This window comes from Sorex araneus, chromosome 1 (genome assembly GCF_027595985.1).
Source record: "Sorex araneus isolate mSorAra2 chromosome 1, mSorAra2.pri, whole genome shotgun sequence".
NCBI classification, from domain to species: Eukaryota; Metazoa; Chordata; class Mammalia; order Eulipotyphla; family Soricidae; genus Sorex; species Sorex araneus.
In genome coordinates this window covers 81,982,192-82,001,215 of record NC_073302.1, presented here as the reverse complement: position 1 = coordinate 82,001,215, position 19,024 = coordinate 81,982,192, and the positions used below count along the sequence as shown (strand labels likewise).

General features: G+C 40.3%; 1 protein-coding gene across 4 annotated transcripts in view; it reads right to left on the bottom strand.

The window, feature by feature from the left end:
- The window catches only part of FRMD3 (FERM domain containing 3), a 318,111-nt gene that overhangs the window by 104,756 nt on the left and 194,331 nt on the right, over positions 1-19,024 (bottom strand). For 3 of the 4 annotated variants that reach the window (XM_004612971.2, XM_004612969.2, XM_055139945.1), the window contains exons 4-5: positions 10,449-10,527; positions 4,182-4,279 (exon numbers count right to left, since the gene is read on the bottom strand). In XM_004612971.2, coding sequence (XP_004613028.2) covers positions 4,182-4,279; positions 10,449-10,527 — 177 coding nt within the window. Of the gene's footprint in view, positions 1-4,181; positions 4,280-10,448; positions 10,528-14,437; positions 14,528-19,024 lie in introns of those variants that run through there. The other variant, XM_055139950.1, reaches the window with a different exon arrangement.

Below are 19,024 nucleotides of genomic sequence, written 5' to 3'. Positions count from 1 at the left end.
CACAGGAGGAAGTACTTTGAAAATAATATCCAAGGTACCACCAACCTTGGGGAGGGGTCTGATTCATTCATCATACCAAAATTTTAAAAGTTCCTTCTATTAAAGGACATCATCGTTAAAGTAATAAACAGCAAGCTTAAAGGGTATATTTGCAAGATCTGAGACTGGCAACAATGAAGAAACTCCCATATACTTATAAATTATCGGTAGGAAAACCAAAAGGGAAAAAAAAAAGGATACAAACTGGTGATTCACAGGAGGGGAAACACAGTGTATGGAGATATGTCCAGACTCATCAGTAATCTGACCATGCAGCCAAAATAGTCAGATATGACACCTACACCTAAAGATTGACAAAAATAATTAGGGAGTCAGATGAGTCCATGTGTAAGCAGAAATACAAGAAAATGAAAACCCTTGGGAGTGTCGAGAAAGGTTCTATTTGCAGAATTCTGCTTGTTCTTCTAAGATGCACGCTGAGAGGATTTGGTCAAGTCTGATCCATCGATTCAGATTAAATATATTTAATTTAATAATTAAATATATTCTGTACATATATTCAAAAGGTCTTCTGAATTTAAAAAAAACAAGGCAAACTAGTTGGTCCTTGTTGTTAGAGTCAATAAACAAAACACAGAAGTTACTTACTACAGGTCTATAGGAGGTGGTGAAAGGTTTTGGTTTTTTTTTTGCAGGGGGGTGGGGAATGGGTAATACCTTTTTTTTTTTCCAGGGAATTTGTAAGGGACAATGAATGTAAACTGTTAAACACTATAACTAAATAATACAGCAAGTTCCAGAAATACAGAAAATGAGAAGAAATGTTAGGGAAATTGCACGTGCACCCGAGAAGGTCGGTGTCCGTGCCTCTTCCTGCTCTCCTGCTCATTCATGGCCACATGTCTTGAACTCTGACTTTACTTCAAGGAAAGGGAAGCTTTACAAAGTTAGAACTCCTCTTTTCTTATTTTGTTTTGTTTTTGTGCCACACTTGGAGTACTCAGGGCTTCCTCCTGGCTCTGTGCTCAGAAATTACGGTTGGCTGGGCTCAGGGAAACTTACGGGATGCTAAGGATCAAACCCAGGCCAGTCATGTGCAAGGCAAGTCCTACCTACTGTACCATCGCTCTGGCCAGAGATTTAAGAATTACACTATGCAAATTTTGTTGACCATACCTAGAGAAGCTGAGTTCTCAGTCCTACACAAGGCTTTGACAAATAACATGCAATACATTAGTTGTCATTTGAAACAGATCCAGGCACTTTTTGAAATAACATAATTTGAAGCAGATCCTAGTACTTTTCTAGGAGAATTTAACTTCTCCCAAAATTTCAAACTGGAAGATGAGTGAGGTTATGTGATATTAAATATACAGAGAAAACTTAGCAACAATATTTCTCTGGGTTTGGAGGACACATATTCTGCCTATCCCCTCTCCAAAAGAAAACAAAAAACAAAAAACACTTGAAACATAGGATATTATAGCTGTTGGGTCAACCTAGAAGCAGAAATGGTTACCTCCTGGGGTCAGAGCAGGAACATATGTGTCCCTCCATAAAGCCACTGACACTTCATCACAGTTGCCCATTTACTTCTTTGTCCATATACCCTGAAACCAAACAAACCCACCTGGCAATACTCAGGGCTTACTCCTGGCTCTGTGCTCAGGGATCACTCCAAGTGGGGCTCAAGGTCATAAGGAATTGAACTCAGCTTGGCTGAGTGGTAGGCATTCCCCACTAAACTATTGCTATGGCTCTAGGAAATGTCTACCAAGGATACAAATGGTTGCTTAAGGTTCAGTTTGTTTGTCTTGCAATTTTTATTATGAAACAAATGCACTAAAAAGAATATGCTCATTGTTTTAAGTATATTCAGGTAGGAAAATTCTGGGTAATTGTCTTTTTTACAAGTCAGAATCATCTGTAGCTTAAAGCATACTCCTTAGAAGAACATTTGCAAACACAAAGTCGGTGAAAAGCCATATATCCTCTTGCTTTTTAATCATTGACTGCATTCCTTATTACCCTCTGTAAAATCAGTTTTGACAAAGAAGATTTTATCTGCATTTATTAAAAATCTCTAGAGTCTCTGAATTATAACCCTAGCATCAGAGAGTATATAAATCCAGCTTTTACTGGCATGCTACAAAGATCCCATAGACATTACTGCACGTTAGAACAGAAAGGATCTTGGGAAGGTCAGCAAGTCCATTAGGAAGTCACTTTCTCCACAGCATCTGTGTGCCTGATCAGCACTAACGGCAAAGAGGGCCACGAGGTGGAGTCTTTGTGGTTTTATTTCGAGAGTGAAAACAGGAAGAGAGTTTCCCATTACAGAGTCATATCGAGCGTGTCCTTGGAGGGTTGGCTTTAATTCACTAATGACTAAATACGATCTGAAATCCTGAAATGCTAGTCTGCTGCTTGCATCCTATTGATTTACTTTTCACTAATGGAAATCATTGAACCTGAACTAGTCATCTGCAGTCTTCACAGAGAAAGAGATGTATAAGTTGTTAACATCCCTCCACTCTGCTGAAAGAGAGGACAAGGTCTGAAATGCATTTCTGCATCAGGTAGACAGAGACACTATTTCCCATCACAATGTTCCTGCTGAAGTTCCCAGGAGCTTTAATACTTATGCTAAAATCCACTACCCTGCGCTAGAGGATCCTAGAGCAAGAGAGGGAGCAACACAGATATGTTCTTCAGAATTCTCAGAGAGTACTTGCACAGATCTCTTGGGGACTCTGGTGGACAATGGCCAAACTCCCAGGAGAGAGAATGCTTTGTGTCCTAAACTGGGTAATGTAGGTGGATGACTGTCACATATGGTCTGCTATAACCTGTCATAAATTCAAACCGATTATAACAGAAATCTTCAACCTTTTCAAACCCTTAGACTGGTTATCTGTACTGTATACTAGCCCATGGATTAGCATACATTTATGACCAAGGCTGCAGATTAGCAGTTTTCAATTTTTATTCACACTCCTCTCTTCTCCTCTCTCACCACCCACTTCTCCCTGCCTTCTCTATCATTAACAATCATCGAAGATCATCAAACAGGGTCCACTGTAAGATTTCTCCAAATTGGCCCAGGAGACCAATTCTTCACTTGGGTGCAGGCCCATGAAGAAGGCAGTACATTTTCTTGAACCTTGGATTCCACCAACATTTTTTTTTTACAAAGTGGAGCATCAAAAGGCCAACCCAGTGTCATCTTGGCCTGTTGTCTCACTACTGCTCTCTTAGGCTTGTTCAACCCTAAAATCAGTTTCAGGAAATCTTCACACACTATAACAAGTAAAGAGGGCAGCATTTTTCCCATTTGTTATACATTATGGAAAGTAAGATTTACAGAGCTTAAACAATTTACCTAGACTGGAAACAACAAGAAAATGGGGAAAGAAGGTTCAAACCAAGATTCAACAGACAGTGAGCATTTCACATCCAGAAAAATTGCATCTTCCAGAAATAGTGTAGTACACTTCATACACATAAAATATGCTAATATAGTAATATCACTGTCACTGTCACTGTCATCCAGTTGCTTATCAATTTGCTCGAGCGGGCACCAGAAACATCTCTATTGAGACGTTGTTACTGTTTTTGGCATATCAAATTCCCATGGGTAGCTTTCCAGGCTCTGCTGTGCGGGCGAGATACTCTCGGTAGCTTGCCGGGCTCTCCAAGAGAGGTGGAGGAATCAAACCTGGGGTGGCCATGTGCAATATGTAATATATATCATACATACGATATATATGCTATAATAATATATCATATATACATAAAAATGCTTTGAGATTTAATTCCAAATGTTTAAAACATCAGATAAACCAATCTGACATAATTATCCTCAATATATATTAGCCCCCACCCCTTGTTATATGATCTCCGAACAAACTCACATCCTTCACATATTCAAGATCTTTAAGAAACTTAGTCTTACAGCAAGACCTTGAGGGGCCTTTCTTGCAGGCTTCTGTGACCAGCACAGCTCATTCTTGCATCAAGAACCTACTGGCCTGAGTGGTTAAGGTGGTGAGTAGGGACTATGCTGGCAAGTGTCCAGCCTCTCCTGGTCTCAACCAATGGCACTGGGGCGGGAGGAAGAAGGATCAGAACAGCCTACGCCTGACACCACAATGCACGGTAGGGTGAGTATACATACTTACCTTGAACAATACAGGCACCCAGGTAGGCAGCATCTGAAAAGGAGCAAAGCAGCCGTCCATGGAAAATATCTCTTTTAATTTGCAGATACATAAGGTACCTGCAATAAAACGGGAAAGTGAGTCAACTTAAATTTGGGATAAAGCCTGGAAGGATTGTTCATGCTTGACCCCACAGGGTGACCAGACCCTCATGCTGATGACTAACACACAGGAAGCCCCTCAGAAAATAAAGTAAGGATCTTAGGGAGACTCTGAACTCAGAAATCTGAAGTGTTTATAGCTCCACAAATCTTTTCAGCTACCAAAGTTGTGTGGCTTGACTTCTTCAAAGAAACAGGACAAGGAGTACGGAGAGCCCAAAGGCTCTGCTCCTGGCAGGAACTCCACACAGAGGCAATAAGGGCCATCACCACTGCCCACACTTCCCCCATGTTCTGCGGGGAAGTAAGTAAGAGTGGGAGATGTACTGTGTCAGCATGTGAAAGCCACTGTGGGTAGCATATGGCCATAGCGATCAAGCTCCGGGAGACCTGAGTATGGGAGGGGCCAGAAAACAACCCAATCTCTCCTGTCGATTCAGTGTCCTTTCCTCTTTAGGAAAGGCAATTTCAGATACTCCACAGCCAGGCAAACCTTCTCATGAAACAAACAGGCTTGCTGAAGGGATAAGAAACAGAGTGAAAGTGAGGTTTAGCCAATGCCTCCATACAGAACTGAGACCGGAGAAGTCAGCTTTAATAGAAAACCAAGGAGACTGACTTGAGTGGCCCAATCTAGTGAATTTTATCAAAGGCTGCAACACATCACATCAGTAATAAACCAAAAATACAAGCAAAGCCTTTTCCACAGCATAAACAGCCTAATTTGGACCCCTAGCCCAGACTCAGTGCTTCTCTATCCTATCCTTCCTCCAAAAAATTAAGCCCGCTTCAACTGCACCATTCTTTTTAATCTTTCCTTCAAAGGCTCAGACCTGGAGTCTAATGTTTTTGTTATTTTTGACCAAAATTACTTAGCAAATACATGCAGGTTTTTGCTGTTTCTTTGATGGCACTGTGTTGTAGGTTCATTGACCACACACGAAGAAATAAGTGTTTACATCAGTGCTTCTCAGCATGAGCTGCATATTAGAAAAACATGAAGCTTTGAGGGAAGTTATGAAAGACATCAATGTTGTAGATGCTCTTTGCAGGCGCATACTCAGTAGTTAACTCCAGAAAAACACATAAAAAATATTCATGGAAGCATTATTCATAGCTAAAATGTGGAAACAGCCTAAATACTTATCAGCTCGTAAATGGTTAAAAGAAAGACATGTCCACACAGTAGAATAGTCAGAAACAAAAAGAATTAAAATAGATAAATGCTACTACATGAATGAATACTGAGAACACTATGCAAAGTGAAAATAAGCCTGCAACAAAAAGCCACAGATAGTATTATTCTATTCATATGAAATGTGCAGGATAGGCAAGTCTCTCACAAAGAAAATAGACCTGGGTTGGAGTGATAGTACAGCGGGTAGAGCGCTTGCCTTGGACACGGCTGACCTGGGTTCGATCCCGTGAATCCTATATGGAATAACCCCTGAGCAAGAAGACCAGTGGCTTCTGAGTCTTGGATAGGAGGGAAGAACCGGAAGTCACTGTTTTGGTAGTGAGTTTCCTGTTGTGTGCTGAGAACATTCTGGAATTAGACTGCACTGATGATGAATTGATACTGGCCAGGGGTGCATAAAAAGCCTACTCAGTTGTACGCCTTATTGACTGACAAAAAAAATTACTTTCTAGAGTAGTGGTTTTCAAATTTGAGGGTGCTTTGAAACTCCCAGGAGCTTATGAAAAGATACTGTGGACCCCATCCACATCTGGTGCAGGAACCAAGTTCCAGAGTGACAGTGATACCGCTGAACTAAAGACGTCACAGTTCAAGACACATCAAAATATGAAGGTCACAAAACATAAGTAAGCAAATGTTCCCTTTTTTTCATTTTGTGGGAGACATGCCAGATTAGCTCAGGGTTTACTCCTAAATCTGAGTTCAGCAATAGTTCCAGGCAGTGCTCAAGGAATTAAGTTTGCTGCCAAAAATTGAACCTGGTTGGCCACTTGCATAGCAAGTGCCTTAGCCACTGTCCCAAGGCTTTTCCTTCTTAAAAACTGATAGATATTATGCTACCATGCTTCATTTCTATATGCTAAATATATGCATTGGATATAAGGCAATCCTTAACATTTTTAAGCATTTAGTAAAGAAAAAATAGCTTCAAATAACTATTTACTGATGATTGAAAGTTTTGTGTTCAAATCCCATTACTCAGAAATGAAATTTGATGAAAAATTCCTGAGAAAGGAAAATCAGCTTTCACAACATTTAAGTTTAAGATCTTTATTACAGTAGTGAATTTTAGGGAAAATAAAGAACCAATATGGATTTAACAGAGATTAAGCTTGACAAATGGATTCAGGCTCAGACACTCATTTTTCACACAAAAGCACACCCCACAATATGGTAATACAATCTTCCTGTAGTGTGATTCCTACATGAACAGATTAAACAAATGCAAATGAAAAGCTAGGAAGAATTATTACTGAAGAATTATTAGTGACATTGCTTTCTTACCCAACATGAGCTTAAAGATGGCTCTTACTAGAAAAATTAAAACCAATGTACATTGATTATATTTAGATATCCCAACACTATTACCCCAGCAATATTAAGGATTGGGCTGGAGTGATAGCACAGCGGGTAGGGCATTTGCCTTGCACGCAGTCGACCCAGGTTCAATTCCTCCCCTCCTCTTGGAGAGCCCCGCAAGCTACCAAGAGTATCTTGCCCGCACGGCAGAGTCTGGCAAGCTACCTGTGGCATATCCGATATGCCAAAAACACTAACAACAAGTCTCACAATGGAGATGTTACTGGTACCTGCTCGAGCAAATCAATGAGCAACGGGATGACAGTGACGGTGATCACTGTATCATTGTATCACTGTATCACTGTATCACTATCATCCCACTGTTCGTCAAGTTACTCAAGTGGGCACTAGTAACATCTCTATTGCTCCCAGCCCTGAGATTTTAGCAATCTTTCCTCACTCATCTTTCCCAGTGATTGGAGGCTCTTTCAGGATCACGGGAATGAGATTGTTACTGATTTTGTAACTATTGTTACTGATTTTGGTATATCAAATACGCCACGGGTAGCTTGCCAGGCTCTGCCTGTGTGGGTGGGATACTTTCGGTAGCTTGCTGGGCTCTCTGAGAGGTAGGTAGGTAGGTATGTATGTGTGTGTGTGTGTGTGTGTGTATACATATATATAACACTCATGATTTGTTGCTTACTGTCTGAACTCCATCAAATATGGTGTGGTAATTATGGAAAATGGGTAGGAAGTGTCTTATAATGTGTCCCAAAAGCAGCCTGTAGCATGGCAGCAGTTGGATAGTGGAGGTCGGCTGCCGGGGGCTGGGTCCCTTGGGATGGAGAGGGTTCTCACCTGCCCCACTCTGGGGCGCCCCGAGTGAAAACAGCCTGGCATGGAGTCCCAGTGACAGTGATACTAAGGATTATAAAAATGACGACAAGTTCAGAGATAAAGGAAAGCTAAATACATGGTTTCAAATATCCCTATGTTTTATTTTGTTTTGGCTCTTTTGAGGAGTGACTGAGTGTCTCTCAAGCACTGCTCAAGAGGTCCTGGGACCCCAGCAGACATTCTTGGCCAACGGGGTCATTCTTACAGCGCAGAGTCCAAGGATGCAATGCTGCTGGAGCCAGGCAATGTTGGGGATACTCAGGCCACCCGGATGGTACTGGGGGCTTCCAGTGTTGCACCTGGCCAATGCTCAAGGAACTATGTGGTGCTGGGGATCAAATAGTGTTTGGCACATATGAGGCATGGGCTTTAGCTACTATACTATCTCCAGCACCTATCTGGGGGCCATATCCAGGAATACTCTGGTGAGATGCTGAGGGATCAAGCTGGGCTTCCCACATGCAAAGCATCTGTACCAGCTCGTTGATCTTCCGGCCTTTAAATAATCATTTTTGTGAATTTTGTTACGTTTTACTTTTTGGAAGCTTGTCTTCTCAATGGAGACTTGTCCCTAAGCAAGGTCCTGAATGCGGCCTTAACTTCTCATATTTTAAATTCTGATTAAAATTTAGATTAATTCTATAATAAAATAACAACTCACCAAAAAGGAAAAACTAAATAATCAAGATATGGTTTTAAACCATAAGTATGTGAAAGGGTTCAGGAGATGCGGGAGGGATTTCACAACTTCTAGATCAAATAGAAATCTAAAAATCTATTAATTAGAAAATCCTATTTCTACCTCTGCAAAGACAGAATATTGCTTTACTTTCGTCAGGAGGCATTAAAATAATATTTTAATATTCTTAGCAGGTAGTCACAATTTTCCACGACTCAATTCTCAATGATTCAGTCATACACAGAAAATACTAGCAAATTAATTGGTTTAATAGAGTTATTGACAGAAAATTTTTACTCATTCACATTAAATGGAACTTTTCATAACAATGACAAAAGATCCATCCTTATCATATTACATTTTTATTCTCCAGACTAGATAAAGAAAATAAATGACAAAAGCAAGCCACTTGGCATCAGACAAAATACTTCCTGGCATTAGAATTTGATTTGGTTTTCCTAATTACACTGCTGGCACCCAGAATTCAGGACAAATGTCAATTTCTCTGTACTTATGTCTGTCTGCCGGTCTGTCTGTCTGTTTTCGCTGTCTCTTTTTCTCCTTTTGTAGCTCCCCTTTCCTCCTGAGCTTTACAGATAGTAGGAACTAAGGAAAACTTGAAAAATAAATGAACAAATTTTCAAGCTAAAGAAAAGGGGTGAAAGCAGAGAAATAGTATTGTTGGTAAAGCACTAGGCTTGCATGTGGTGAACTCCAGTTTGACCCTCAGCACCACAAATGGTCTCCCAAACACTGCCAGACCCAAGACTCGGCAGGGACTCAGTAGCCAGCCCTGAGCACCACCCAAATCAGAGTAAGTCTATATGAGAAGTCTAGACTAAGGAAAGTAGGGAGAGGGGAAGGGAAGGTGAGTAAGGAGAATGAAAGATACAAGGTACAAGGTTTAATTTTCGGGTGATGGGGGAATGTTCTAGAACTAAGCAGAGGCGAAGCAGCCTGCCCAACATTGTGAATGTATTGAATGCCAATGACATGGACACAACTAAAATGGTGAAATCGATTAGTTGTGTGAATTTTACCTCAATTAAAAAAACACTCCTAATTATAAAATACTTAACAACACTTCCATCATCATCTAGCTATCTCTGCTCTCCACAGACATACCTTGCTCCCCTTCTCTCCAGCACAAGGCTCCTTGCATGACTGTGTGTGAACTAATGCTAGAGAATGGAAGCAGTTGCTCTCTTCCAAGGTCACCCCAGTACCATTCCTGGTAGCCAAGCTTTCTGAGGACTCACAGATGAGCAGCCAATTTTTTCAAGAACCCATTCCCCTCCCCCAAAGGCCCACTATTAACACTGATCAGCGTTTGACTTTCTCATGCATTTGCACCTATGCCCATGATTCTGAGAAGAAATGGGACACATTGATTGTTTTGGTCACCAGCTCAGAGCCTCATCAAGATCTAGGCACACATGGCTTTCTCCCATCCACCAACCCCATGTTGCCTCCAGGACTCCATTCGGCAACGTTGGTCAAGGCTGTTCATGGAAGCAAAAGTACCAGAAGGGAGATAAGACAATGGATGCCTGAGAGCGGGAAAATTCAGAGAACTGAACTGAGAAGAGAATGCGGGAAAGAAAAGCTAGCCCCACAAACAGTCGCTAAATGAACAAAATCCGCATTAAGAAATGGTCCTTCCTACCAGGGAACCTTTTCAGTCCCAGAAAATCTTACATTGAAAATATTGTCACTAGAGGCTGCTCAGGCTATGAATTTGCCTGCATCCTAAAGACACTAATTGTCTATTTATTTTTAGTACCCTGCTGTCAGATGTTTTCAGAGAGAACCTCCTCCTCATAACCACTGCTTTTTTGTGCACTTAATTACACTCCCAATGACAACTGTTTGAAAAATCCCAAGACAATTAAATGCAAGAGAAGCATTCCATGCCAAAGTGCTGAGTTGATGAGGTGACTGCCTGCCTCTTGAGATGTTCGCCTAAGGTGGGAGGCACATTTAGTCTTCAAGACGAGGAGGCCCTGACTGGGTAAATGTGCACAGTAAACATACAAACAAATGAAAAATACCTTGTGAGCTCTTCTTTAATCTTCAAGGGTTCGTGTGGGTAGAATTTCACTCTAAAGCACATGGTATATGGTGGATGAGCTGAAACATCATAAAGAAAAGGCATGAGAAAAGCAGCATAAAACCAAGGGTTCAAACACTCACAGGAAAGTCAGCCTTCATGGAGTCTTACAGCCTAGCCTAGGGAATGGGGTATGGAAGAGGGTGATCTGCAGAAAGAAGCAGATAATATGACCAAGAAAACAAAGCAATAACGAGGAAAAAAATCAAAGAAAACACATTTGACAGGATGCCCCAAGCAAATGTGGATACAGGCAATCCAGCCCATCAGCTCAGCTCTCCACAGCACACCCCCCTTCATTCATTCCTTCATCAAGCCCCATTTCCTCTCCCCATTCTTCCCACCCTCTTCTGGAAGATAAAATGCCCATAAGCACCATTCAGTTTTTGGGCTCCAGGAAATATTTTCAGACTGTGAGGTGGAAGAATGTCAATGCACATGACCAGTTTTCTGAAAGTGCCTTTGAATTAATAATGATAATGATAATAATGGAGCCAGACATGCATAGATCCTACTTTGTATTTTTTTAAGATTATTTGGGTATTCTCTGTGTATGATGCTGGTGTTTGTATGAAAAGAAATACTTTTTATAACTTCCTGGTTTGTATCCACCAAGAGAGCCCTATGCAGAATGAAATTTTGGTTGCATTTCAGATATCCAGAATTTAATGACCAGCTGAAGGGATCCAACAGGATTGCTAACACTTTTCATTCAGAAATTAAATTATAATACAACTATTTTACTTATGGCTCAGCCTCATTAAGCACAAAAGTTTAGTGAGGTGCAATCATATTTTAGCTGGCATATACAATGAGTGTCTTAAAATAAAGGACATGTCATTTATTACTATTCATCTGGCATACATATTATTTTTACTTTAGTATCAGTATGACTACTTGAGATCAGTTTTGAGTTATATTAAATATGAATATGAAAAACCATTCTATTCTCCACTAAACCACCTTTTGTAGTACGGACAGGTTAAGTCACTAGTCAACTCAACAACGCCTAGAGCTATTCTCTATAGAAGGAGATTCTTTATGTAGAGAGAATTACCAGCATCAAATAAAATGCTGGAGGGTAATTTAGTATTGAAATCAATTCTCAGAAATAATTTTAAATACAGCATTTTATCACTGTGGCATCCTGCTGGCTATCTCTACAGACAGAACTGATCACACATACATACATGCACATATATGTATACATCAAGAATGTCAGAACTGTCCCTATTGCCCAACTCCCCAGTGGGAACCAACAAATATTTAGTGACTCCTAACCCCTTCTGGAGTTCACTAGGACTAAGAATGAAGTGCATTCTCCACTGTGGAGATTCATTCACTCTTGACCTGAGATGTAGAATTCCTTCTTTTATTTTATGGTGTACTCTTTATCTTGGAGACTACCCCACATTTCAACCTGTGGTGTGTACTCTGGCCTTCTTCCTTCCAGGAGAAGTCCCTGTTCTCCTTTGAGCACATTTCTATCTCTCTCCCCTAATATTCCTTTAAGTTAATTTCTCAAAATAAAAATATTTTATTTCCAAAAAGGGGTGGAAACATTTTTCTGGAGCACTATGAGAAAGCTCGTTCCTCCACAAAAAGGAAAATGTAAGGAAAATTATAAGTGAGTTTCAAGTCATTCATCTTTCATGGCATATAGAAATTCAATTTTGAATAAAATATCTTATCTACCCATGTCCCAAAGATTTTTTTAAATAATCACCCTTAAAGAATTGAAATAACGTTTTTATTATAAAGATCTCTCATAAATAAGAGGTGAAATTTTTTTGTAAGAAAACAAATAAAAAACAATGTAGATAACATAAAAAGGGAAATTTACTCAATGGGTAAGGCCCTTGCTTTGCATGCAGTATGCTTGGGTTTGATTTCTCAGCAACCATCTGGTCCCCTGGAGTGATCCCTGAGTGCCAAGCCAGGAGTAAGTCCTAAGCACTGACGGTTGTGGTCCCACAAAATAAAATTTTCTTGATTAATTAATTAATTTTCCTTTCTTGCCTCTCTTTTATGAACATCCAAATTAAACCAGTGGAGATAGGTGGCAGAAACACAGATGTATAGATAGAAGCTAGATGGATGGATGGAAAGAAGACAGAGAGACAGATGAATAGATAGACCTGGATAGGTGGTCAATGAATGATAGATAAAGCCTTTTCCTTTCACTTTCTTTTGTCTGTGTTCCTCTTCTTTCTGTCCCTCAAGAACCAACCCTACCATCAATTTCTCTAACCAGTTTTAACATCTTCACTTAATGTTTTCCAACCCTTTATGCTATTCTCACATCAATATATACCAACATGAATATATATCTAATAAAAAATCTCTCACTAATTTGCACAAAATTATGTAGCTTACTCTTGCTTTTCTTGCTTAACTCCGTATCTTGCCCACCCCATTGAATGGTGGATTAACTTCTTTGTCTACAATAACTGCACAATAGCTCATATTATGGATATGCCAGAAAGTATCCAATTTTTCACCATCATTCATGTTGCAAATCATCAATCAAAAGAAAAAAGTGTATATGTATATGTATATATATTCTTCTGCATTGATCACTATATTTTAATTTCAATAATATAGATCCCCTCACAACATGTAAATTGTACATAAATAGGTAAGGAAAAATTTTAAGGAAGCAAAAAAGAAAGTCAACTGAAGGAAATTTGGGTAGAAGAGGGTAACAGAAGATGGTATTAACTGTAACTATTATATTTCTCCTATCTGGTCAGCATATTTACATGCCAGGTCCTAGGTTGACTTTCACAGGATCTGAGTTCTTTGAACTAAGTCAGGACTCAAGCTCTGCCTAGGGTATCATATAGTAAAAGTGAGATGCAGTATGTTGGGCAGTCACCTTTGAATACTCTTACTATAAGAAATCATTTGATCCAGTCATTCTCATTTTAAGCCCTAAGGTCCAGAAAGGTGCCTTTCTCAATGGAAGCCCTTCTGTTATTTGAAGATCTTAAGTATTTTTGGATATTACCTAAGTTCTTTCAACTGTTTCTCATATAAAACTCACCCTGGGAATATTCCACTTTTTAAATTAAGGCATAACTGACATGTAACATTATATTTGTTTCAACAACATAGCGATTCAACATTTGCATATGCTTGACAAATGAAATGACTGTCAAACAGTTACCATAAATTACCACACAGGTACAAACTTTCATTCCTTATTACAGTACTTTTAAGATCTACTCTAAACAGCTTTTAAATATACAACACTTATATTAATGATGATTCATACTGGATCACTAGGGCGTTGTGGCAAATGAAATAATTCAGTAAAAATACAAATATTGGGATAGAAATAACTATGACACAAAGGAAAAATAATGTGCTAATGCTTGTTTCCTTGTAGCCCTTCTCAAATAAGCTCATATGTGCATACATTTGTTCAGATAGTAGTTGTCAAGGATGGGAAGGGGGTGAGTGAAGGGAATCAAAATGTACTGATTTCCAGTTATAAAATAAGTCATAAGGGTGTAATGTATAATTTAAGAATCATAATTAATAAAGAAACATAGTAGGGATTAACACTGCCAAGAGGCAACAGAAACTAAGAACTGGTTTTCTGCAGGAAGCTGGATGGGTGGGAGAGGGAAAAAACATGGAATGATGGTGCAGGGAAGTGGACAGGCTGGTGAAGGGCGTGCTGCTAGAATGTTTTATGCATCAAATCTTATCATGAACAATTCTGTAAATCACACAGTGCTTAAAATTTTTTATAATGGGGAGAGGAAATGAACAGGCACTTCTCAGAAAATGATAGACAGATGCCAATAAGCACATGAAATATGTTCATTGTCATTTATTATCAAGGAAACCCAAATTAAGACAACTAGGAAATATCACCTCACACCAGTAAGAAGGACATATATCAGAAAGCATGGGAATAACCTGTGCTGGCGGGGACATGACGAAAAAGGAGCTCTCATGCACTGCTGGCAGAAATGTTGTCTAGGTAAACTCTTAGGAAAAACATATGGTGATTCTGCAAAAAAACTAAGAATAGAGAAGCCATAGAGATAGTACAATAATAATTTTGTATCTGGATCCTTAAAAGTGTTTTTATGAAGTGAATCCCAATACTGTGGTGTATTCTTTATGGTTGTAACAGGATGAAAAATAATTTTCAAAAATATAGGTATAGATAGCAAAGTTTATGAAGCATGAACACATTGATTATTCAGTTTTTTTTAATTCTGTTCAGTAATTACTAATAAAAGACTAAATGCCTGCCTTGTTGAATTAATTACAGTTGATCTTGAAATTTTATGAACTGACTCACTTAAACTATTCTGAGGTTTATATATTTTGACAGCTTCTGGTCAACTTTTTTGTTTTTTGTTTTGTTCTTTGGGGCCACACTTGGCAATACTCAGGGCTTACTCTTGGCTCTGTGCTTAGCAATCACTGCTGAAGGGTCTTGTCAGACCACCTGGGGTGCCAGGGGTCAAATCAGTGTTGGCAATGCACAAGGAAAGTATCCTACTCACTGTACTATCTCTAGACCATCCACTAGTCAACTTCTGAGAACACTTCAACAGCAAAAACTAAGAAATCCTAGATTTTATTAGAATTGTTACTTTTGAAAAAACAGATAAATCAACTCAATCAAGATACATATTGAGCACCTACGACTTTCTGCATGCCAGTTTTGATGTAAAATAGCAATTATGAACAGACAAAATTTTGTCTTTTGCAGGAAACATTTTATAGAGATACACAGATGTAAAAGCAAAATAAATAAGTGGAATCTATAGGAACTTAGAAGGCCAACAATGTTACAAAGAAGAATAAAACAGAATTTAGGAATAAGAGAGGACTACCCCAACATGTTCTCTTTCTTTTTTTCCTCACCACAGACATACCCATGATGATAAGCTTCTTTCCTTTTACTCCCTCACAGAAAACCAAACAAGGTAGAAATAAAACCACTTAAAAAATTTTACTCATTGAACAAGTGGATGGAGAAAATGTCACATCCAAATTTTCTGCCCCTTGATTTCAGTTCACAGGGCCAGCTTTGGGACAGAGATAGTTTAGCACACTCAAGTACATACTTTGTACTCAGGAGACCAGATTTTACCTCAATAGCACATAGTTTACTAAGTACTGTCAGACACAATTCCCAAACATTGAGCAGGGAGAAGCCACAAGTGCTGCTGTCTGTGACCCAAGAACAAAAACAACAGGGGTCAAAGAGAACAGGGTTTCAGGTGCTTGCCTGGCTCAGAATTAACTATAGTTCTATGCCCGGTGTCACTAATGGTCCCCTATACAATTGAACCAGAATTGAACCCTCAGCACAAAGCAAGAAGCAAGCCCTCAACATTACCAGTTGTAGCTCACCACCCCCCCTGACCCCATAAGCAAGACAACAGGAACAAAAAGTCTAGCTTTGGGTACTCACAAAAGCCCAAACTAGCAGTGTAAGTGTTAAAAACTGAGACTTTGCAGGTTCATGCAGAGTTCCATGTCTAAGCCAGGAAATTTCCTGGGGGAGATCACTCTATTGTCAAGTCTCTGCCATGCCAGATTTCCTGGCTTCCTATTCTTAAACTATGGAGAAAGAGACAAAGTAATAGATGATGGGTGATTATCTGTGTCAAACACTGTGTGCAGACTCAGTAGTTGGAAATAGCCAGTTAAAAGTTGACATTGGGGTGACAGTTGGGTAATAAAGCCACACTATGCATTTGGGCCCTACCCCAGTGCTGTCACCACAACAGTTCATCTTCACAAGACCATGAAGCACGACTCCTTCCAGGGGGTAATATGCCATGGTCTATATCTGTTGTGTTACTGATGCTGCAACATCAGAAATAGGAGCCTGAGGGGTTAGGGAACCCTATTCTCTAAAGAAATGAGTCCCATACATTTCAAAGAGAGATCCTTTCCACTTCAGCTACCATAAGCAAGTCTCCCATCTCCTTCCTTCCCTGGCATGAAGCACACACAGGGTTATCTCTACCTCTCAGGGCCTTAAACAAAGTCTAGGGCACAAGGACATGGTGCATTTCCAGTGGATGAGCTTTGGCTTTGCTGGTGTAGAGATTGATTCTAAAAGAAGAGAAGGAAAAGGGGAGTTGCAAATGGGAAAGAGGATGAAGAAGAGAGCTGAACTCAGCCTAATAGCTGAAAAGTATCTATTTTAAATTTTTAACTCAGCCAAAGAGTACTAGAAACAAGAACCTCATTAAGGAGTAGATAATGGAAAGAAAAGCAAAATCTTCCTTCAAAATGTCGGGGGGGGGGGCTGGAGAGATAATACAGTGGTAGGCCTTGCACACAGCCAACATGGTTCAATCCCCAGCAACCCATATGGTCCCCCGAGCCGCCAGGAATGATTTCTAAGTACAGAGTCGAGTCAGGAGTTACCCCTGAGCACTGCTAGGTGTGGCCTCAAAACCAAAAAAAAAAAATAAATAAAAACAAAACTGTCAGGAGCATGGCATTGGACCCAGAAGAGCATCAGTCTTCTCTCACAGCCCGGCTCTGTCACTTTCCCCAGGGCCACGAGGCCAAGCACAACTCAGTGGCCACTTCTACACCAGCAAAGATTCTGCCTTAGCATTTGTATAGCTTGTTAACACTGAAAGCCTGGGAGAGAAACAGCAGACAGGCGTCCTCGTCCCTGTTTTGAAACCCTGCCAAGAGTGCGGCTGGGAATTGGAAACGGTCGGTTGAGCAGGCTCCCGAGTATAAAACAACCCCCCGCCTTCCCAAATCTGACATTCTATTTTTAACCAACGACCAGCCTCAAATCTTTGTAAAGATCTGAACCAGATAGAACTGATTTTAGAGAGGAGCTAACATCTTATAGCAGTTTTCTTCAAAAACACAAGTCTGGTTCCAATCACCATAAAGAACTATAGAAAAACAGAAAAGCACGACTTAGGAATCTACGTATAAACTTGGAATCTTTCCTATGCACGTTTCCCCTGACAGTTAGGGAAACTTTCCATGGCAGTTGCAACTGGCGCCGTTGGTGCCAACAGATGTTAAGACACTTCGTACACCTGAGCTGTGTCTCTCGGGCTCCCTCCTCTGAGACAGGGGCTTAAGTGGGCTCCACTTGACATATTTTCAATTCTCAGATTTTCAGAGTCTGTAGAAACACTGTCACTGTTGCTGACATGACACTCATCCACCCTGCAAAGAGCAAATTTGCTTTCCAAAGAACCCCTAGTAGGCAACAGGGACTTCACAACAACTGACACTTTTTGCTTCTGCGGAAAGGAACAATGTCTTTCCGAAGCCTCCCCCTCTCCTGGGGATCTTGGAGGGATCATGGGGCAGCGCCCCCATGTCTTCTTTGCTAGACATACGCTATGCACAGCCGACTATAACTCCCCTGTGCTGGTTCAATAGTGGGACAACTCAGAGGCACAGATCTTCTGGTACATGTGCAAAACAACACTTCTACACACCTAAAGGGCGTAAGCATTACTCAGTCATTCAACAAACTCTTAATTCTCAGGATATGGGTAAATGTGTCAGCCATGGAGAACTGCTCTGAAGGGCTGCTCGCTTCTAGCTGGAAACGATGATCATCATCCCACAGCATCTGCTACTCTCATCAGCATGGGCAGCAGTGAGCACCCTTCCATCATCCTAACTGAAATAACAGCCAACAGCTTCCAAGATGCTCCTGGCACCACAGTGCCTCAACTTCCAAAGCAGAGACTTTTTTTTTCCCTTTTGGTACACTATTCCTCCTCCTCCTGCCATAGTTCTCTCTTACGTTTCATCACACATATGGGGCACCCACACAGCCTCACACACTAAGTGAATTCACATTCAACTTTTTAAAGGCACAGGAAATGGCTGAGCAACTGTTCACCAGAACCTGCTCTCGGATCCCTGGCTGCTGGGGCCCTGAGGACCAGCTCTGATGGCAACTCTCAGGTGCAGCACTTGCAGCTCCTCTTAGGTGCACCATCTAGATGAGCTGCTATGGCCACCTTTGTTTTCACTTTCTCATCTATAAATATGCAATGAATACAATTGATCACCTGGAATATGGATTAAAAAGTGTTCTCTGTAAAGGGCCAAGGAGCAAATATCGCCAACGTTGCAGGCCCCAAGGGCTCAGTCTCAATCCACTGAGTCCACGCTACAGCAATCACAGGGTACAGACAAGTGGGGATGCTGTGTTCCAAAGGAAGAGTGGATTCTGAATTTCACAGAATCTTCACATACACAGAACTTTTTGTCTGCATCACCCATCTGAAAATAGGATATAGTAGTCCCCCCATATTCCAAGAGGATATGAAAACCTCAGTGTACCTCTGAAACCACAGTAAGACAAAACTTTACATACCTTATACAATACCATGTTCTTTTCTTTTATCTGATGCTAAAGTTCAATTTACAAATTTGGCACAAGGTATCACCAGTGAAATTAATAATAATATATAACTGTGATACGATAATTGTATGTGAAGGTGGTCTTTATACATATACACTAATATTTGCATG